Source organism: Coptis chinensis, chromosome 2 (genome assembly GCF_015680905.1).
Source record: "Coptis chinensis isolate HL-2020 chromosome 2, ASM1568090v1, whole genome shotgun sequence".
In the NCBI taxonomy this organism is placed as follows: Eukaryota; Viridiplantae; Streptophyta; class Magnoliopsida; order Ranunculales; family Ranunculaceae; genus Coptis; species Coptis chinensis.
The window spans coordinates 47489674-47512869 of record NC_141457.1 but is presented as its reverse complement, the minus strand read 5'-3'; the positions used below and the strand labels follow the sequence as shown (position 1 = coordinate 47512869).

Below are 23196 nucleotides of genomic sequence, written 5' to 3'. Positions count from 1 at the left end.
TTCATAATCCTTTCCTTTACCTCACACTCCTGAAGATCGGTGATTACCCTTGACCAGCCCCCATCAGCTATCACTTCTGACACCTTGGCATCTTCTGGGACTACATTTGCTAGGAGAGCTCTGGCTTGACTGTTGAGAATAAGAGGGCCTGAGCACCATGGGTCATGCCAGAAGCTGGTACCATTTCCATTCGCAATACAGTATCTGATGAACTTCCATGATATCTCTCTATGTTTCATTATGCCCCTCCACACCCATGAACAGTCCCTCGGAGTTTTCATGGTCCAAAAATGTTTTTGCTTGATGTGATGTTGCCATGCCCATTTGACCCATAGACTCTCTGATCTCTGTGCAAGTTTAAAAACCAGTCCACAATATGCTGCTTTATTCCAAACTCTAGGGTCAACAAGGCCTATCCCTCCGTGTTCTTTATCTAGTCTGAGAGTCGCACTACTTGCATGGTGCATCTTCTTTTCCATGCTTGGCCCAGCCCATATAAACCTGTTGCATAATTTTGCCACCTTGTCTATCACATTCTTAGGAAGGACGAAAATTTGAGCCCAGTAGGTTTGAAAAGAAGATAAGACTGATTTCACCAATTGCACTCTCCCGGCTCTGTTGAGGTCCTTATTCTTCCAGTTAGATATTCTAGCCGAAATCTGAGTGACCACTGAGATATTCAGAACTGCTGCCAACTCTAACCCTTCTGCTTCGTTCATACTGTGTTATTATGTTCAGAAATTAAATGACCAATTCAACTATATATACAACTCACTAACATAATAAAAAATATATAGAAAAATTATCACTTGCCACAATATGAGAACTGATCAAGACGTTAGGTTTGAACAAAATAAGCAGTATAACATGAATGGTGATACACCTTGGTCTCGGAAGCTGCTGATGAAATTGTTTTGATTTTTTTGGTGAATGTTAAAAAAGAAGAGTTATATACTTCAAGTATAAAGATTGAAGAGTTTGCAAAACAAAGGGGTATATCAATGGTGCCAAGTTGAGAAAATTTGAGTAAAGACTATGGATGGTTGTTGTACGTCCCTCTCGAGTCTTTTTAGTGGACTTGGTCTAATTTGTACCACGTACTACCACCATGGGTGCCCACATTTCACAAGCATTAACATTTATCGTATTTTTGAGAACTCATCAAGCCGTCAATCTCGAACAAATAGGCAGCAGTAGAACATGAATACCTAATAATAACCCCACTCCAAACCCTATTAATGTGACGGTCTATCCGCAGACACCAGTAATGAGAGAGACAACTCAATACGACTTTATGACCTCTATTGTCCTTTAAAGCAAAACATTCTTCAGCAAGCGTAGCTCCACCTCTTGACAGACCTGCAAAAACCTTGTTATTACTACTTATTAGTAGTTCAGAAAATTAAAACAAAAGCCAACAACATCATCTGTAGGAAATCAGCAGCGTCTGGGAAAGAAAGAGTGAGACTATATTGGAAGCTTGGATTGCAAGTCTTCTTTTGTTATTGGCAAATGTTAGGCATATTTGTATGCACAAATGGAAGACAGATTTGTTAAGTAAACCCAAAAGTATGAGTATAAAATTCACATATTTATACAAACCTAAAAGCATTTCATTGAAGAACTATGCGAGTTAAGTACATTTCTTGCGAGTGAAGTATTTTATTAAACCAAGAGAAAAGGTTGGTCGAAAAATCAGAACTCCACAGTCCACCTCTAAAATGGGACACCATGGGTTGGTCCGAACTTCCTTATCGTGAGTTACCACACAGAATGATTGAACTTTTAGTATCGCTCGTGTTGCCACGGACTGGTTGCCAATTGCAATTAACTCCTATCAGCTTTGATTGTATAATTCAGTTAGCTAGGAATTCCATATTCATTCTGTTACGTACGTCCTTTCCGTTTCCTATTGGTTTTTTACGACTCCAGTCAGTCTCTACAAAGGCGACTAATGAGTACTGACCATTTTTTAAACCATCACCCGGCCAATATAATCAACCACATGATGGTTAAAGTGATGAAGTAAGACGGCTTGGTCTCTTCTATTGCCTGGCATACGAAATCTTGTACCTTAACAGCGTACTGCTCATTGCTGCTCTGACTCCTAAATTCTGACTTGAGCAGTAGCTGTTAGGTTCACTATTCATTATTATTTTTCTTTGGTAAAGACACCATTCTCAACTGATACGCTATGATCAATCCTACGGAGCAACACTACTATGATCAATCTTAGTTGAAATAATTACTACAATTTACACTTGAGCAGCAAAGTTAAAAAGTCCAGACTGATTTTGAGGAAACTCTGTTCTTAAGTACCAGTGTAGCTCCTCATTTACATTTGAAGGCATTCCTATTTAGCTCTTACATTTCTTCTTCTATTATGCCTGCAAACTTCAACCCGCTAAAAAATGGAAGAAATAAGAACATAATAAGGAAACATGAACATTTAAAACAAAAAACATAGAGAAATGAAGGGTCATAAAAGTAATGAAGCTTGGTATAGGAATTCAAGATTCTTTGCTTTCCCTTCCTTTTTGCATTTTTATCAGCATAATATAGAAAACGACTATTACAAGTCAAAATTTAAGAAAGCTAAGGAGACCAGCTTATTTTCACACTCTGCCATACAGTGCTAAACTGCTAATTGGTGAAATCTGTAATACCAAACATCCGGGATCTACAATTCTGTAATCATGGTGCAGCAAAATGGCTTCCCTCCAAATGGACGGCAAACCCATTCTTGACATTTATTGCAGCAGCAGAAGATGCTTCCATTCATAGGTTGAACCACTCCCAGTTCTGCGCCTTCAAAGGTAGCAGCAGAGCAATGGCAATACCCTTTGCAGAACCATTGTTTTCCAGGTTACTGGTGCAATCTGAGATGAGTATGCACGGGTGAAGAGATACATCTACGGGCAGCCCAAATAAACTGAGGATGTAGTAACTTAAACTATTGCCATGAATTCATTGTTTTCCATCCCAGTGAAGAAAGGAACAACTCCTTGCTTCAGGAAAACGGCATGCATATGTAAATAATGGCTTCCTGCATGAGCTACCATGTTTTTGAAGCCCTTATGCAGTTGAAACTTTCCAGCTTTGCAAGATATACCTTGACCGCTATAAATAGTAAATTTGGCTGCAAATCTTGCATCACATACTTGTAAAAATGTTAGTGTTTCATCCACTCGACTAGCCTTGCAATAATGAATAAACACGACTGACATTGCTGAAAATGTAATACTTAGCAATGCTGGTATCCTGACCTCCAAAACCTTTTTCTGGGACTTGTATTCGACCTTGCAAACAATAATCCTCCATCAACCCATTTTACATGACTCAATAGGCTCTCAACCCTCATAAGCATCATCTTGAATAGTTCAGGCGCCTTCATTGAACATTTCTTTTTTGTGAATAGTAAAATTTTACAACCCTCAATTCTAGACCAATCTTTTTGTTTCCTTCTATTGATTTGAAAATGCATAGGCAATGAATCAAAGAGGTGTATGTGACAACAAATATATATTTCTACACTTTGGGACATTACTTTTAATATATGGAATGCTTTCTCTTTGTATCTGAAACAACATCCTTTGTTTCCATTAATCCCAAAAAGCATCCACAAAAACTACATGTGAAAAAGAGTGAACCAACATTTTCTTAGATAAACTCATGGATTCTTTCCTCGACAAGGACAAATGTTTTCCTTGCAAAGACTGTCAATGCCTATATGCAATACATATACTCCATGTTCAAAGTTTATTATCCATATAGTATCACTTCAATAGAATACTAGACATAACAGCAGATAATTACAACACATTTGAGAACACAAATTCACCCACACCTATATAAGAGTAACAATTGGTCAAGTTGTTTCTCTGATTCAGACTGATAGTATTCCAAATAAATCATCATTTTTTACAAAGAAAACACACTGGAATAGGACAATATCTTGCAACACAGTAGCTGTTGCAGTTGAATTGTATTTTTGGAATAAAATAGTGAACGAGAAGAGAAACAATATGTTGTCCATGATATGTTGTCGCCGCCATATTTTTCAATATGGTCCATAGAAGAAAAGACCTAATCGAATACCTAGCTGCAATCCTGCACCACTCTGTTTTGGGTTTTATAGTGTGGGATTTGAGTGCAGGGATTGCCCATAGCTTAAAGTTAGGGTTATTTAGGGATTGGTCCTACTTATTTAGGGGTATTTAGGGATAGGTCCTAAAATTATTGATTATTAGGCTTTAGTCCTACTTTTATCGATTGACCTTGAGTCAACTCAGTTGACCGTAATCAACCCATTTTACAATAATATAATTTTTGTTTTTTATGAAAATGGCCAAACTACCCTTTCTTTCTTCTTCTCAATTGACCCATTAATTAATCAATGATAAACCTTCAAACATCAAATTCAAAGAGTGAAATGAAAATGAAAACATCAATCCAATCCAACCCAAATCGAAGTGCGACAACAACAAAGACATAGAAGACTACTTGCGGTATACGATGAGTCAGAATCAAATTTTAGCAATCCAATCCAAAAGAGAACAAAAACAGCAACCCAACTTCAACACCCAAAACCATTTAACTTAGGAGAATCAAATATGGATAACCGATGTGGAGATGATTATTTTTTCATCACAATTTTCGCAACCAATATGAAGAACAGATATGGAGGGTTATGATTTATTGTCGATACAGAGCTTCGGTTGAGATTTGATACAAAATGGACGAAGAAAATAATCCAATTTCAATTTCGATACCGATACCAAGCTTTTCAATTACAGACGGAGGTGTCGGATTTGAAGTTGTTGGGGTCAATAACTTAGAACCGATATCGATATCAATCAATAACGATTAGAAACAACAACAACCCATTTTTCATTCCTCCTAATCTTCACCTCAAACTCTCAAAACCATAATCCAATTTCGATACCGATTCACCAAAAACCAAATTGCGATACCGAACTCCCAGATACTTCATCAAGACCTCATTTTTCGGTAGTAGCCATCGTTTTTAGACGTGGATAGGATGTTGGATATCGAAATTCAACTAAAGACAAAACAAGAAATAGTTGAATCCTTACAATAATACCTGGACCATTTAAGAGTGAATGTTGATATAAAGATTGTGTTGCAAGTGAAATTGCATTGATACAGATAACCGATACTGAGATGACTTTGGTTTTATGGATATATTTTCAATACCGATACTCAAAGTGAAGCAAAATTCTCATTCAATTTGTTATTAAAGATGGTTATGTGGACACGATTTGGTTGTTGACAAAATCTTTTGGCTGCTTTGTTTGCTGGTGGGTTCAAGAATCATTGATTAATTAATGGGTCAATTGAGAAGAAGAAGAAAAGTTTGAGAAGAAAGAAAGGGTAGTTTGACCATTTTTATAAAAAACAAAAATTATATTATTATAAAATGGGTTGACCACGGTCAACTGAGTTGACTCAAGGTCAATCGATAAAAGTAGGACTAAAACCTAATAATCGATAATTTTAGGACCTATCCCTAAATACCCCTAAATAAGTAGGACCAATCCCTAAATAACCCTTAAAGTTATGACATCCGTTGATAAGCCAAATAGCCAATAAAGGAAATGCCGCAATAAAGGAAATGAAGTCTTGTGAAATTTCGGTATTTGGACTATAGACATTAACTTAAGCCTGAAACCTCAATTTGTTATACGGATTTACTGATTTAGGTACGTCTGGTCAATATTCAGCCAGTAACTCTGAAGTTTACCCCCTTCTTTCCTTTGTAACTTTTTTACTTTCTAACATGTTGGGTACTTGGGTGTATATACAAACAGACTTGTTTAATAATTAGATTTTACCAAAAAAGAAAAACTCTGGAAGTTTGCTTATTTTTTTTAGTAGTCATTGTTTTAATTATTTATATCAACAAGATATTACATTTGTCAAAGATGTTTTATTGAATATTTTTGATAATTTTATTGATATAAAACAGTAGGTATACAAGAATAAAGAAGATCTCCTAGATCTACATATCTAGGAGAAGATAATACTCTTATTAAGATTACAAGATATTTGCTAATCCTAACTAAGGTAACAAATATTCCAACACCCTCCCTCAAGTTAGTACGTGGATATCTGATGAAGTACAGATGCTTGCGGAAAAATACCTTGATGAATATGATAGGGTTGTCAACGTATGAATATTGGCTCTGAGGAGTACGAGCGGTAAGGTAACAAATATTCCAACACCCTCCCTCAAGTTAGTGCGTGGATATCTGATGCAGTACAGATGCTTGCGGAAGAATACCTTGATGAATATGATAAGGTCGTCAACGTATGAATATTGGCTCTAAGGAGTACGAGCGCAGGGCGCGCTCAGTTTGCCTTGATCCAAACGCGGGTTGCGCTCAAGGCGAGTGAATGTTATAGTAGAGATAGCGCAGGTCACGCTCAGTTTTGTTTTGCCATAAGCGCGGGTCGCGCTCCAGGCCTTATGGTGGGCTTTACATGAATAAAGTTAATGTTTTTCTTATTTTGGTAGGATTGGTTTTGGAAAGTCACCGCTTGTTTAGTTTAGGGTTAGGACGCCTATTTAAAGGCTTAAGAGGGTTGTGATAAGACTATTCATTGATTTTATAAAGTTATTTCATCGTTTCTTGGTTAAAGAGCGATTCTTTTGATTGTTTGTGAGTTAACGCACTTAGTATTACATTAGTTGGTATCAGATTCAGCTACGACCTAAATATGCCTCGTCAAGTAACAAGAGGACGTGGTAGACCTCAGAGAGAAGCTTTTCTAGATGATGTGTATGCTCGTGACTGCATGACCGAACTTTCAAGGCAGGTAGCAGCGTTAACCCGCCAGGTCGAGGCCTTTAATCGGCAATCCAACCAACCACAAGACCATTCACCACAACATGTGGAGGACGATTTGGAGACAGAGGATAACAACCCCTTTGCCGTTTTGGAGGAGGATGATAATTTTTCCTGTGTTCCGCAACACAGGGAGAACAGACGCTGGGAATCGGGTTTGAAAATTGATTTGCCTGAGTTTCATGGCAGCTTACAACTAGGCGATCTGATTGATTAGCTCGGGACTGTGGAGGAGGTTATGGAGTTCAAAGAGGTGCCAGACGACAAACAAGTGGCGCTTGTGGCAACTCATTTTTGTGGTCGTGCTATGGCTTGGTGGCAACAGTTGAAAGCGATTCGTCACCGAAGAGGTAAATCTAAAATCATTGATTGGGAAAAACTTAAAAAATATCTCCGTGCCAATTTTTTACCATTCAATTATACGTGTGAACTATATCAACGCTTTCAGAACTTGCGTCAAGGTGCAAAATTTGTGGATGACTATACCAAAGATTTTTATCAGTTATTGTCTCGTGTAGATTTGATAGAGTTTGATAATCAGTTAGTGGCCCGTTATATTGGGGGTTTCTGTTCTAACTTGCAGGATTCCTTAAACCTGCTTGATGTTTTTTCGATCTTTGAGGCTCATCAATGTGCCTTAATTCTAGAAAAACAACGAAACCGCATGAGTAGTGGTCCTGTTCCCCGTACTCCTAATGTTCCTATCACTAGGCCGCAGGGTCCTAAAGCTATAGGTCATGGCGCTAATGCAGTTAAGTGTTTTCATTGTGGTGAGATGGGTCACTATGCTAACCGATGTTCCAAACCGCCTGCTCCTGGTAAGATTTTGTTTGCCGAGAATGAGGATATTGATGAGGATCTCGTGGGTGGTTTTCTGGGGGCTCCCATCTTTGATGTGGGTTCAGATGACAGTCCGGAAGAAATAGTCACTGGTGACAGGGGTGAACTTTTGGTGGTGCGCCGACTGTGTTTTACTCCTAAAGAGACTGAAGGTGATGGTTGGCTCCGCAATCATATTTTCCAGTAGACTTGTACCATTCTAGGGAAGGTCTATAAGCTAGTTATTGATTCAAGTAGCTGTGAGAATGTCATATCTTCTGAAGCTGTTCGTAAGCTTAACTTGGCCACTGAGAAACATCCGGCGCCTTATTCTCTCTCTTGGCTGAAGAAAGGCACAAAGGTAACAGTGACTAAACGTTGTTTGGTTTCTTTTTCTATTGGTTCTAAGTATGTTGATAAGGTGTGGTGTGATGTTGTTACTATGGATGCTTGCCATTTGTTATTGGGTCGCCCCTGGCAATTTGATCGGCGGGTTGCTCATGATGGTTGGAAGAATACTCATAGTTTTCAATTTGAGGGTGTTAAAATTGTGTTAGTACCTACTCGAGAGCCTGTGCCCACAGCCTCAGTCGAGCCAAAGTCTTCTTGTTTGGCTTTGCACAGTTTTCAGACCGAAATGCTTGGTGCTAGTCACGTGTTTATTTTAATGTGTGAACCTAACACGCCGAAGATTGCAGTGTCATCATGTGTGCAGGGATTGTTACACGAGTTCGCGGACCTTTTTTCGGATGAGTTATCGGCTGGTTTGCCTCCTATGAGGGATATACAACACCAAATCGATTTGGTTCTTGGTTCTAAAATCCCAAATCGTCCACATTATCGGATGAGTCCGAAAGAACATGCTAAGTTACAGCGACAGGTTACTGATTTGCTTAATAAATGATTTATTTAGGAAAGTTTAAGCCCATGTGCGGTTCCTGCTTTATTAGTTCCCAAGAAGGATGGATCTTGGTGTATGTGTGTTGACAGTCGGGCTATTAATAAGATCACTACCAAATACAGATTTCCTATTCCCCGGTTAGATGATCTTCTAGATCAGTTACATGGTGTTGTTGTCTTTACCAAGCTTGCCTTAAAATCTGGTTATTATCAGATTCGCATCCGAATTGGTGATGAGTGGAAGACCACCTTTAAAACAAAGGAGGGCCTATATGAGTGGTTGGTCATGCCATTCGGCCTCTCTAATGAACCCAGTACTTTCATGCGAGTCATGAACCAGGTGTTGAAGCCATTTATGGGCAAGTGTGTGGTGGTTTACTCGATGACATCTTAATTTACAACAAGGATACCGCGTCTCATCTCCAGGATCTCCAGGCGGTGTTGTCTGTCTTACCCAAGCTCAGCTATTTGTTGCTGTTGCCAAATGCATTTTCTGTACTGACTCAGTTATGTGTCTGGGATATGTGGTTTCGGCAAAAGGTATCTTTGTGGATATGTCTAAGGTCGAGGCGGTTCGCTCCTGGCCTAGCCCGTCGACATTAACTGAAGCCCGTAGTTTTCATAGGTTTGCTTCTTTTTATCGCCGCTTTGTTCCTCATTTTAGTACTATCACTGCTCCTATTACTGACTGTTTGTGTGGTAGTAAGTTTCTTTGGTCTCGAGGCGGTGAAGAGTTTTCGGTTTCTCAAGACTAAGCTTATTTCGCACCAATTCTTAAACCGCGGATTTTCATCTCCCTTTGAAGTGTATACTGATGCTTCTAAGGTTGGTATTGGGGCTGTTCTTAGTCAGCATACTCACCCTGTCACTTATTTTAGTGAAAAACTCTCAAGTGCGAAACAGAACTACAGTGCATATGAGTTAGAATTTTATGTCGTCGTTCAGACACTTAAACATTGGCGTCATTATTTGATTCACTCCGAATTTCTCCTTTATACTGACCATGAAACACTCAAGCATATTGGTAACCAAGATAACGTCAGTCCCGACAACTGCGCTGGTCTAATTATTTGCAAGATTTTACCATTGTCTTGCGCCACAAATATGGGGTTCAAAATCGTGTGGCAGATGCTCTTAGCAGGCGTTCTTTGTTGTTGGTGTCCTTGCGTACTTTGGTTTTTGGGTTTGACTCTTTTCCCGAGATGTACACTTGTGATCCCTATTTTTCACTCGTTCTGACTGCTATACAGGAGGGCTAGTTATCTGAGTTTTCTCTACAAAAGGGGTTTTTGTTTAAGGGTAAGCGTCTCTGTGTTCTTGACTGCAACCTTCGTCTTCGCCTCATCACTGAATTGCATAATGAGGGCCACTTTGGGCATGACAAGACACTACGGCTCATCTATGAGTCTTATTTTTGGCCAGGTCTTAGCATATATGTTCATAAATTTGTTTCTCGTTGTCATATTTGCCAGGTCTCAAAGGGCCATGCTACTAATGCAGGGTTATATATGCCTTTACCTGTTCTGAGTCGTCCATGATGTGATATCAGTATAGATTTTGTTCTTGCTCTTCCTTGTACTCAACAGGGTCACGACTCTATTTTTGTGGTGGTAGATCGGTTATCTAAGATGGCGCATTTCATTGCGTGCAAGAAAACTACCGATGTTGTCAGTGTTGCCCAGTTATTCTTTCACGATGTTTACTGGTTACATGGTTTTCCTACGTCTATTATTTCTGATTGGGATACTCGTTTCCTTAGTCATTTTTGGCGTTGTTTATGGAAAATGATGCACACTGAGTTGAAATTTAGTACTACCTATCATCCACAGACGGATGGCCAGACTGAAGTTGTTAACCGGTCCTTGGGTAATCTGTTATGTTCTTTGGTGGTTACTAAGATCAAGCAGTGGGATTCTCATCTTGCCCCAAGCCGAATTTTCCTTTAACCGTTCGGTTAATCGGAGTTCGGGGTATAGCCCTTTCTAGGTTCTCTATGGGTTTAATCCTCGCGTTGCAGCTGATCTAACGCCTATTCCTGGGTTACAGCCTATTCATGCTACTGCTTCTGAGATTGCTCAGCACCTTCAGGATACTGATGCTATTGTTCATCAGAAGTTATTAGAGTCCAATGCAAAGTACAAGGATACTGTTGATCGCCACCGTCGTGATGTTCATTTTGAGGTGGGTGATTTTGACTGGGCTGTCCTTACTAAAGACCGTTTTTCCGTTGGTGACTATAATAAGTTGAAACATCGCAAGATTGGTCCTGTGGAGGTGATTGAAAAGATTAACGCGAATGCATATCGCCTTTATTTGCCTAGTCATATCCGGACTTTGGATGTTTTCAATGTTTGACATCTCATTCCATTTTGTGGTGATTCGTCTGATAATGAGGATGCTTTAAATTCGAGGACGAATTCCTTCCAACCAGGGGGGAATGATGTAGTACAAATGCTTACGGAAGAATACCTTGATGAATATGATAGAGGTTAGATCAGCGTATGAATATTGGCTCGAGGAGTATGGCCTTGGTAGCCTTTCGGTTTGCTTTGATCAAATCCAAGCGAATTGGCGCTCGGTTTTTTGTCTTGCCATAAGCACGGGTCGCGTTCTGGGCCTTATCGTGGGCTTTACACGAATAAAGTTATTGTTTTGCTTATTTTGGTAGGATTGGTTTTGGAAAGTCACCGCTTGTTTAGTTTAGGGTTAGGACGCCTATTTAAAGGCTTAGGAGGGTTGTGATAAGACTATTCATTGATTTTATAAAGTTATTTCATCGTTTCTTGGTTAAAGAGCAATTCTTTTGATTGTTTGTGAGCTAACACACTTATTATTACATTAATATCACACATGCCCAACTTGACAAGAGAGTCAATAAACACCTTGCCAGCCACTGCTTTAGTAAGGACATCTGCTAGTTGGTCTTCAGACTTTACAAATGGAAAAGTAATAATTCCAGCTTCAAGTTTCTCTTTGATAAAATGTCTATCAATCTCCACATGCTTCGTTCGATCATGTTGAACATGATTATGAGCTATCTTTATAGTTAATGTATTGTCACAATTTGTGATAGATTCATTTCCACTTTTGGTTTAACACCCAAGTCCGTCAACAAGTTTCTCAACCACAGCAACTCACATACCCCATATGCCATACATCTATATTCAGCTTCAACACTTGATCTTGATACTACTGGCTGTTTTTTACTCCTCCAAGTCACAAGGTTTTCACCTACAAAAGTGAAGTATCCTAAGATAGACCTTCTGTTGTCGATTGAACCTGCCCGATCTGCATCAGTGTAGCCTTCTACTTTTAGGTGATCATGTTTCGAGAACAATAAACCTTTACCCGGAGCAGATTTCAAATATCTCAATATGCGCTCTACAGCATCCATATGAGGTTTACGTGGGCCATGCATGAATTGACTCACGACACTAACTGCATACGCAATATATGGCCTGGTATGCAATAAATAGATCAGTTTCCCTACAAGCTTCTGATATCTCCCCTTATCGGTTGGAGTTGCATTCAAACACATAAACAACTTGTGGTTCTGCTCAATGGGAGTATCAACTGGCTTACATCCGAGTATTCCCGTCTCAGATAATAAATCAAGAATGTATTTCCGCTGGGATAAGAAAATACCATTCTTTGATCGGGCTACCTCAATCCTTAGGAAATATTTAAGGTCTCCGAGCTGTTTCATTTCAAATTCAGAAGCCAAATACTGTTATAAGCTAGAAATCTCCTCATGATCATCACCTGTCACCACCATATCATCAACATAGATAATCAAAGCAGTGATTTTACCTCTTCTATCTTTTAAAAACAAAGTGTGATCCGAGTTGCTTTGTTTGTAGCCGAACTTCTTCATAGACTTGGTGAACCTGCCAAACCAAGCTCTTGGGGACCATTTTAACCCATACAATGTCTTCTTTAGATTACAGACCATTGTTGTATCTAAGTATTCTGGTACACCTGGGGGAGGATCCATATATACTTCTTCAGTAAGATCTCCATGCAAGAAAACATTTTTAACATCAAACTGAAGAAGAGGCTAATCTTTATTAGCTACTAATGACAAAAGTACTCTCATAGTATTGAGTTTAGCAACTGGTGCAAAAGTTTCTTGATAGTCAACACCATAAGATTGTGTATACCCTTTTGCAACCAGCTGAGCTTTGTATCTCTCAATAGCCCCATCTACTTTGAGCTTGACTGTAAATACCCATCTACACCCCACTGTCTTCTTTCCCTTTGGTAAGATTACAAGTTCCCAAGTGGCATTCTTTTTCAATGCTGCCATTTCTTTTGCCATAGCTTTGGTCCATCTAGAATCTGCTAAAGCTTCCTGCATTTTACTAGGAATAGAGACAAATGATAACTGGAATACATAAGATGCGTATGACTTGGACAACTTGTGAGATGACACATGGTTGCTTATGGGATATTTCACTTTAGCTTTAGGATCAGGTTCATATTGAATTGGTGGTTGGCCACGGTTAGATTGAGGTGGAAGATGATATTGAACTAGTTCAGAATTAAGACTAGGTAGATTAGCATCATGAATATTAGAATCACCAACATTATGAGTATTGAATCAACAATATTAGAGTCGGGCGATACCTCTAATGGGTCTTCTGGAGAAGATTGGATTAGTGGATCCGTTGTAGGAGGTAATGTACTATCATGGACTTGATCTTCACATCCTTCACTTGAGCACTCAGTGGAGGTTCCATCGACTTTTTCTATTGATTTTTTATCACTAGGTGATTGTGGTCTCGATAAATCAAAGACCATTATATCATCATGATTCTGTATTTCATTTCTATTCTCCCCCTAAAGTGAAGAATCAGTGATCTCCGTATAAAGAAGGTCGTGTTCATGGAAAATGACATCCATTGAGACAAATTTTTTTTAGAAGATGGATGATAACACTTATAACCCTTCTGAGTTGAGCCATACCCAACAAAGACACACTTCGACGCACGTGGATTAAGTTTGGTGCGTTGTTGTGTATGTAAGTGAACATACACCACACACCCGAAGATATAGGGTGCTAAATAAACAATGGGCGGAAGCGTACAGTGATCAGAAAGCACATCTAAGGGTCTTGGAAATTGGGCAACACTAGAAGGTGTACGATTCATCAAGTAAACAGCAGAGGTCAATGCTTCGCCCCATAAGTAAGATGGGACATGACCACCAATTAATAAAGACCAAGTGACCTCTAAAAGATGTATGTTTTTTCGTTCTGTAACCCCATTTTGCTAAGGGGAATAAGAGCAAGAGGTTTGATGTAGAATACCAGCCGAATACATAAAGCCAGTCAATTCCTTTTTGAAATACTCACCCCTATTATCAGAGCGAACAACCTTTACAAAGATTCCAAACTATGTGAGCACCATCTGATCGAAAAGGGGAAAAACTATACAAACATCACTTTTATGTTTCAAAAAACATACCTAGGTCATTCGAGTGCAGTCATCGACAAAAGTAATAAACCATTTCATCCCGTTATGTGTAGGACGTAGGGCAGGACCCCAAACATCTGAATGAACTAAAGAAAAGGGAACATCAGCTCTATTATCACTCGAAGAGAAAATAGTACGATGGCTTTTCGCCATTACATAGGTTTCACAAGCAAAATCAGAAAGACTACAACCATTAAATAAAGATGGAAATAATCTCCTAAGATAACCAAATGAGGGATGTCCTAGTCGTCTATGTCAAAGCCAAATCTCGCATTTATTTTTATTAACCTTATCATCACTCATAACATGAGCTTGGACTCTTGATTGGACCGTTGAAAACCATCCTCCAGATAGTACAATCCTCCACTTTGTTTACCACTGCCAATCCTCTCCTTGGTAAGGGTGTTCTGAAAAATACAGTGAGTAGGAAAGAACATGGCAACACAATTATGAGATTTGGTTAATTGGCTAACAGAGAGAAGGTTACAATTTATTGATGGAACAAATAAAACATCATGGATAGATAAAGAAGGGGACAGAGGTACAGTGCCAACACCAACAACTGGAGATGACACACCATTAACATTAGTAATGACTGATTTGGAACAACTAGAGGAGAAATGGTTAAATTTTTAGCGATCGCAAGTCATATGATTAGTAGCACCCGTGTCAATCATCCAATCACTATTTCTAGTAAAAGCAATAAGAGCAGAGTTAGATATACCTGACTGGGCAACAAATCCGGCAGCAGTGACTAAGTGACTCTTCGAGTTAGAAGACATGACAGCGGAATTGTTATTGGAATGCACAACAACGGAATCATTATTGGTAGGTAAGTCTGTCATTATGATATATAACGTAAACAATGAACTAGATCAATAGACAAGAACGATAAAGAAGAAGAGGGTAACAAATACAATATGATATAGTGTAACAGATTGTATTATATGATCAGAAAAAAAAATCAAAACACCAAAAAAAAGCTCCGATTCCTATAGTAATGGGGTAATGAAAAGGAAATCGGAGTTGGCTCTTGATACCATGTCAAAGATGTTTTACTGAATATTTCTGATAATTTTATTGATATAAAATAGTAGGTATATATACAAGAATACATAAGATCTCCTAGATCTACATATCTAGGAGAAGATAATACTCTTACTAAGATTACAAGATACTTGCTAATCCTAACTAAGGTAACAAATATTCTAACAACATTTTCCTTGTCTTGCTCCAGGCTTTGTTTCAGCTATATTGGAGTTACATTAGTCCATACAGGTGATACAATAAGTAATAAAGTTATAGCAAAAGAAGCTAGCTTGTGCGATGTTATTTGCACTTCTTTTTGTATATACAGCAATTGTTGTGGATTCCTCTAGTGCTTTAGACATGTCTTTGAGAATAGTTTTAGATTGTAGAGCTAAGTTTAGTTTAGTTTAGTTTTTTTTTCCTCCAAAAAGAAGACGTTTTTTTGCTAATTTACAAATGGGTGGAAATTATTTTGTACATCCTTGTCAAGCAACATGCTTCATCCCTTATAGACCTACAAAGTAAACCTTGTATGTTATCTTAGGTTTTTCTTTATATGGCACAATAGAAAACAGATTCTTCAAAGCCCACATTCTCGAAAGGCTGGATAAAGCTTTACAAAGCCCACATTCTCGAAAGGCTGGATAAAGCCCTTGCAAATCCCAGTTGGTACCAAACTTTCCCTGAAGCTTCAGTTAAAAATGTTCCAAATGTGGCTTCTGATCACCTTGCCCTCTTTATCACTCTCTCCTCCCTAGAGGCCCAGGTTGATAAACCCTTTAGATTCTGTAAGATGTGGTTGAGGGATAGTACATGTAAGGATACCATCAAGGAGGCTTGACACTCAAAACATGCTATATGGGGAAGTAATGTACACAGAAGGCTGCAAATTACTAAGGAAAGTCTGAGAACTTGGAACAAAGAAAAGTTTGGAAATGTGTATGTGGAGTTCAAGAGGATCAAAAAGCAACTTGAAAGGATCCTTAGTAGGCCTGTTACATAATGGAAATATAATAAAGGAATAGAGTTGAGGGAGAAACTAAAAGAGATGATGGAAAGGGAGGCTAGTTTATGGAGACAGAAATCAAGGCAACTATGGGTAAAATATTATGTCAGGAACACAAATTATTTCCATTTCCCTACCCTATATAGAAGAAGGAAAAATGAGATCACCAAGTTAAACGATGAAAGTGGGGAATGGAAGCAAGGAAGGTGTTTCAACCAAATATGATCAAAACACTAAGTGGTGACGAAAGAGATGAAGAATGTAGAAAAGTAGTGAAAAAGCGATGGTGATCGAGTGAATGATAAGGCTGTACCTTTCAGTTGCCTACGTACCCAAATTATCGATGGGATCAAGTCTCAAGAACGTAGTTCTTTATGAAAAATAGTTTGGTATTTATATAAGTAGAGTAGAGACTTCTTGTAACTCAAGTAATTGTAATTGAATATAACTTTCAATTGATAATTATCTCTTTGATAATAAACAAATGTGGTCATAAATTAATGTATGTAAGTGGCAAGCCATGAGGCTAGGGTTCAGCCCTAGACGCATGAGTTAATGGGCTTGTACATCAATCCATGGTATTACAAATTGGGCTTTAGCTCTGTCGATTCAACGAATAAAGTAGAGACCCCTACTAATGGACGTTTGCCACGTAGGTGGGGGTCTATATGGGGAAGTAATGTACACAGAAGGCTGCAAATTACTAAGGAAAGTCTGAGAACTTGGAACAAAGAAAAGTTTGGAAATGTGTATGTGGAGTTCAAGAGGATCAAAAAGCAACTTGAAAGGATCCTTAGTAGGCCTGTTACATAATGGAAATATAATAAAGGAATAGAGTTGAGGGAGAAACTAAAAGAGATGATGGAAAGGGAGGCTAGTTTATGGAGACAGAAATCAAGGCAACTATGGGTAAAATATTATGTCAGGAACACAAATTATTTCCATTTCCCTACCCTATATAGAAGAAGGAAAAATGAGATCACCAAGTTAAACGATGAAAGTGGGGAATGGAAGCAAGGAAGGTGTTTCAACCAAATATGATCAAAACACTAAGTGGTGACGAAAGAGATGAAGAATGTAGAAAAGTAGTGAAAAAGCGATGGTGATCGAGTGAATGATAAGGCTGTACCTTTCAGTTGCCTACGTACCCAAATTATCGATGGGATCAAGTCTCAAGAACGTAGTTCTTTATGAAAAATAGTTTGATATTTATATAAGTAGAGTAGAGACTTCTTGTAACTCAAGTAATTGTAATTGAATATAACTTTCAATTGATAATTATCTCTTTGATAATAAACAAATGTGGTCATAAATTAATGTATGTAAGTGGCAAGCCATGAGGCTAGGGTTCAGCCCTAGACGCATGAGTTAATGGGCTTGTACATCAATCCATGGTATTACAAATTGGGCTTTAGCTCTGTCGATTCAACGAATAAAGTAGAGACCCCTACTAATGGACGTTTGCCACGTAGGTGGGGGTCGAAATACCGCCCCCTCTTTGACATGTGAACGAAGTTCATATGGCAAAGAAGAGAAGAAAATCAATGAAAAAATGCAATAAGAAAAAAATGAGCGAAATGTATAACATAGTATGGTGTGAATACAAACGATATGGAAATGGATGTTGAGAAAAATGCGTGAATTATTGTGAATGACATAATTGGGGATTTGAAAATTTTGGTGTTAAAAATGTAATCTAGAAATAGTAGAAGGGATTTAAAATATATACTAGAGTAGGTGGGGTAAAATAGGACCAACGAAGTGTATCGAAATATTGAACAAGAGTAGAGTAGTAGAGTGAGAAATGGACATAAAGAACTAGAGAAGTGGATGCACTTAATAGCAAAATTGACTTGGAGCGCACATGCAAGAATTGTACAGATGGAACAAACAGATAATCTAATAAAAACTAGCCATGCATCCCGACCTGTGGTCGGGCCTGCTATTTTTTAAACCTATCATGTGGGTATGTTACTTTTAATTGGGCTTTTATGTTATTCAATTTATATTTAACTTTAACGGGATGGTCATTTTTTATTTTGGGCTCTAGGCCTTAGTCAAATTTTATTTGTATGTTATTACGGTTATTACCAAGTGTTACGATTATCACCACTTGTTTTGCATCTGTAAGAGAAGATAGCACGTGTACACATTTTGGAGAAATGTTTTTGACGATGTTTTGAGTAAAAAACCTTTAGTTATCTTATCCCCCATTTTTTATCTCTTTATTATTAAGTGATTCCGATCCAGATACTGTTGCGTTAAGTTTATGTAAATGTTACTCTCATGAAATGCAATAGCAGCTTCTGTTTGGAGTTGGTTTTTGTACTGTATCTTCAATCTGTCCCGGTTATTAGCTGTTCGCTTGGGAAGTTTTGTCAAGGGTTCTTGACTTAGTTCCAAAGGAAGTTCTTCCATCATACATTATGTTAGTTCGTGATGCTATATCTACGTCTAGAGATAAGGAGCGGAGGGAAAAAAAAGTTAGTATTTTTTGTCCTTTAGTTTAACTGTCAGGTATAACTTTCTGTTGTCAAAGTTTAACTTGGCTTTCAATTAACTTGTTTTCTTCTTTTGTTCCATTATAGGGAGGACCAGTACTTATACCTGGATTATGCCTTCCTAAATGTCTTCAACCATTACTTCCTATTTTCCTTCAGGTTTGAGGATATTCTCGTTTGAGACTTAATAAATTGTAGATTAACTTTTATCCTATACTTGGAAATCCACTGTTGAGAGAGACACATTCATAATCTTTGCTTTTGAGATTGTTGATATGATTGATGAAGGTGTCCAGTGATCTACTGGTCAAGACTTGGGAGGTTGGGGCCAAGTTCTTGGGTTTGGTTCCCACCTTCACCAGGGAAAATGGAATATAAGGGATTAGGACTAAAGTTTTAAGTATAATAAGAGGATAAATATGTGGAAGCAGCTATCAATAAAGTTAAATTGCTTTAAAAAGTTTTTAGCAAGTTAGTGGTACATTCTTGTATACGTTAAGAGATTTCAGTGTATATAATATGTAATTTCAGTGCAAACAATCTTCAATTTCTTCTGGAGGTGTTATTTTAGATGGTAAAATATTTTTTTTGTGTGTATTTGGGGGGAAATCCTAATTGGCTCATCTAGGGGGTGTAAACACTAACTAACCCTACTATTTAAATGTGTCATTAGAAAGTTAGAAACATATTATTTTTCAGTAGGATCTGTGGAAATTTCATTTAAACGGTAGCATTGTGCCATTGACTAAGTAGGGTTAGTTATTGGGGGGCTTAAACTAAGTAGCTTGATGCTGCATTGCAGTCCTATAGAATTGATGAATATGAGTTTTGTGTGAACTGGTACAGATTGAATGAAACTAACACTCTACCTTTTAATTGTAATGGTAAGCTTATGCAGACATTTTTAGAGTGGGAATATGTTCTTATGCAGGATACCTTCTAATTATTATGCTTCAATATGCACTTTCGTTGTCAGGCAAAATAATTTAGTTTGTTAAGAAAACTAAAAGAGGCAAAATTAATTAGGGAGTTGGCTCTTCAATTTTCATCCTGCAAACCCCATTCTTAATAATCCTAATATAGGGGTTAGTGGTGTGTCCAAGTTATGGCTCAAGTGTTGTTTCCAATTTAAGATATGCTGTGAAATTGGTATCGCGTTATTATTTACTGGGAGATTCTTTGGTCAAATCAACACTGTGATATATGTTAATCACTAACTGGTGCGTTTTGCACTTTTGCCTGTTTTGTTGAATTTAAAACCTTGTTATTAATCTTCTTCAATAGAATTATAGAATGCATCAAACACTCGCCAACTTCCTCAAAATACTCGGCAAACATTCAATCTCCAACTTAAGACCAAAGTCCAGATGATAATGTATAGGTAAGACGGATCCATGCACCCACATGCCAATATGGAACTAATATTACTATGTACCTATTAAGACATGTGCAATTTTGATATATATATATATATATATATATATATATATATATATATATATATATATATATATATATATTTTTTTTTTTTTTTTTTTTATGGTAATAGGTAAATATTCAAAATGGCTAGCTAATGGTTAAGTATGACATTCTTAGCCATCATAGTCATACACACCCTTTATTAAATATATTTAATAAAAATTAGTATGAGCTACTGACCTTAGCAAAATCAGTTGCATACTGTTACCAATTCTTCCTTACTTAGATTTATATATGTAAAATAAAAAGGTAATTTTAAATAGTATGTACCTGCAATGACTCTACCAAAATGATTCCCATAACGGAGTCTTTTCATTATGCAGTCCAACTTTATTTTGAAATCCCGACATCCAACATCTGGTACGTCCTCTGATTTTAATCCAGGGTCATACTTTAAAAAACTCTTTATTTCTTCCCAATGTGGATTGCAAGTTACAGTTATGAAAAGATCAAGGGGCCCTGCCCATCTACATATGGCAATAGCATCTTGATAAGTCTGCACCATATATCTAGGTCCTCCTGTAAATGATGATGGAAGGATCAAACACTTTCCAATCGATGATGCCGATGAATCTCTTGTAAAAGGTAAATATTTCTCGAGTTTATCATATTTAAATTTTCTATTATATAGATACAAAAGATAAATGTTATCTGAAATATGATATTTATAATACCTACAACAATTGCATCCATTAAATGGTTGTACAGATCAGATCTAATGGTAGCTTGATTTGAAAGATACCATTGTAACCTAGAATGTTGAATACATGTATAACCATCAACAATGTAAGTTAGACGAAGACGACCACCTATCCACAATGTTAAACTTTCTCTAATTCTTCTTTGCAAACGGGAAGCATAAAATTGTCTCATGGTAACGGTACACCTCTTTTGACTATTTTGCACATTGATTATATCAACTCCTCTTAGCAAAATCTCAGCTCTATAACCATCTTCTCCACGTGGGAATAATATAGGGTATTGCATTGCCATAAATTTAGGATATAACTCGTTTATTCTCTATAGAGCACCTCCTTGAGTCTCAACAATTATGTCCCTGTGATCAGTAATTTCTAAATCATCTCCTACTATCAAAGTTGCAACTTCAGATGAAATTGGCAAATTGTATAACCTTCCATCAGTGATGCAATTATTAATGAGTCTTAAACGAACAGGAAGGACATCATCTTCTTGAAACCTGTCTCTTGCCGATCTAAACCACTCAACAATCACATTGTTTTCATTAAACATCTTTATCAATTGGTCTACAATTAATGGATCCACAATTCCTTCTTCTTTAAGAACATCATTCATTCTATTTTGACGCTTATGTTCAGTATCATAGATATACAAACTGATTTTCTAAAGGAAGAAGCGAACCAATTTTATGATGATTTTGACCACTAATTATGTATGTGTAAGGACCACCACCATTATTTAAAGTCTTGTCTATTTTACCACCTGTAGAAGTAAATTGAAACATACAATTGTACACTCGTATATTCTCTCTGAAAGCGATAGATTTAGATCCTCCTTGCAAGTGCATAAGTTTTGTTAACAAAGGAGGTGCAGACTCTAATAAAGGTAACTAGACTTTTCCATTTTGACAACAAATTGAAAAGGTAAGTATACCTTTATCTCCTATGTTGTTTCTTTCTTCTTCCTAAACTATTGCTTCACAATATGAACATTCTTTATTTGGGGATCCAAAGTAATTAGTACCTATAAAAATAAATGTTTTTCAGTATATTGTCACTCCATAAAGAATAAACTTGATTAAAATGGGTACCTTTACTATCAATATAAGAATTTAGTAGCAGGTCAATATTGTGACGATACCTTCGCAATTGATTCTCTCTATGTTTGTCAGTTGAATTTTTTGATGCTGAGATCCTTTCACGACGCATTGAATCAGTATTTGGTGGAACAATCAGAGGTACTACAAAAAAATCAATTACATTTATAAATTTTATTATTCTAAAAGCAAATATATAAAAACGTTGTTATAATTCTAACCTATATTTTTTTTTTTTGTTATATTTCTTGTGGGCCAATATACTATATCTTCTTAATCGTGCCAATTTAGCATCAGATGACTTGTTTGACTTCATTTAGATGAAGCAAATGCCTTGATAAAAAAACAAACACGTGGTAAAAAAAAACTCATCTTAGTTCAAACACATAAGTAAATAATGTATATGTGGTTTTTCTACAAAAAATATGAACTCCAGATGATTGCTTCTTTTGGAAGAGGCAAAATAGGGGGTTAGGTAACTTATTATCTACTAAGATTATATATTACACACTCTGTCAAATTTATTGATGTTGTTTTTATTTGGTCGAAATTTCATCACCATCCATTCTTTTGAGTGCACTGTAAAATGGGTGGTAATCTTTTTCATATTTGGCTACAGGTGTTTGTAATTGATTAACTTCTTAAATGGGATCCATAACACCAAATCAAAGTCTCTGCATTGGGTACTCTTTCTCTCCCTTCACCTTGATTAATTGAAACTTTGTTAACTTAAAGATGTACGTCTTAGGGAATTCGAAGGAACTGACCTCTCTCTACGCTTTAGTATGAGGGTGGGAATGAAAAGACGAAGTGCTAATTGACTATAGTTACACCGATGAGGGTGGGAATGAGGAGGTCAGGGATGACTGTATAACTGCTTATCTTGTGAGACCGAAGGGTCTTTGGCTCTCTCCTTGGGAGTAAGGGGCTTTTTGCTTTGGTTGTCTTCTTTTTGTGGGTTGTACTTGGGCATAAGGGGATTTTTATTTTTATTTTTTCCATTTAGTGTCTTACTGATGGACCTAGGGTTTATTTAATGAACCTTAATTGGAGATGATTGCTTCTTTTGGAAGAGGCTAAATAGGGGATTAGGTTGGTTGACTGGGTGGGGCAGATTATTCTCTACTAAATTGTACAATCTTAGAAACCTATACAACTATGTAAGAGTGTTCAATTGTTGTTGATCCTAAGGTCATGTAAATACTGGGATTGCATATAATAAAGCTCTTAATTTTGTGATAAAACTAGTTTATGTATAACAAATTAGACTTAAAAAAATGCAATTCCATAAAAAGCTAAGGTGTTATAAACCTGGACAAATAGC

General features: G+C 37.2%; 1 protein-coding gene across 1 annotated transcript; it reads left to right on the top strand.

Moving 5' to 3' along the window:
• The first annotated feature begins 7107 nt into the window (after window positions 1–7107).
• Window positions 7108–10126, top strand: LOC147516308 (uncharacterized). The gene is made up of 5 exons (XM_086593211.1): window positions 7108–7861; window positions 7913–8493; window positions 8602–8951; window positions 9053–9128; window positions 10061–10126. The coding sequence occupies exons 1-5, from the start codon at window positions 7108–7110 to the stop codon at window positions 10124–10126; spliced, it is 1827 nt and encodes a 608-aa protein (XP_086449337.1).
• The last annotated feature ends 13070 nt before the right edge of the window (window positions 10127–23196 follow it).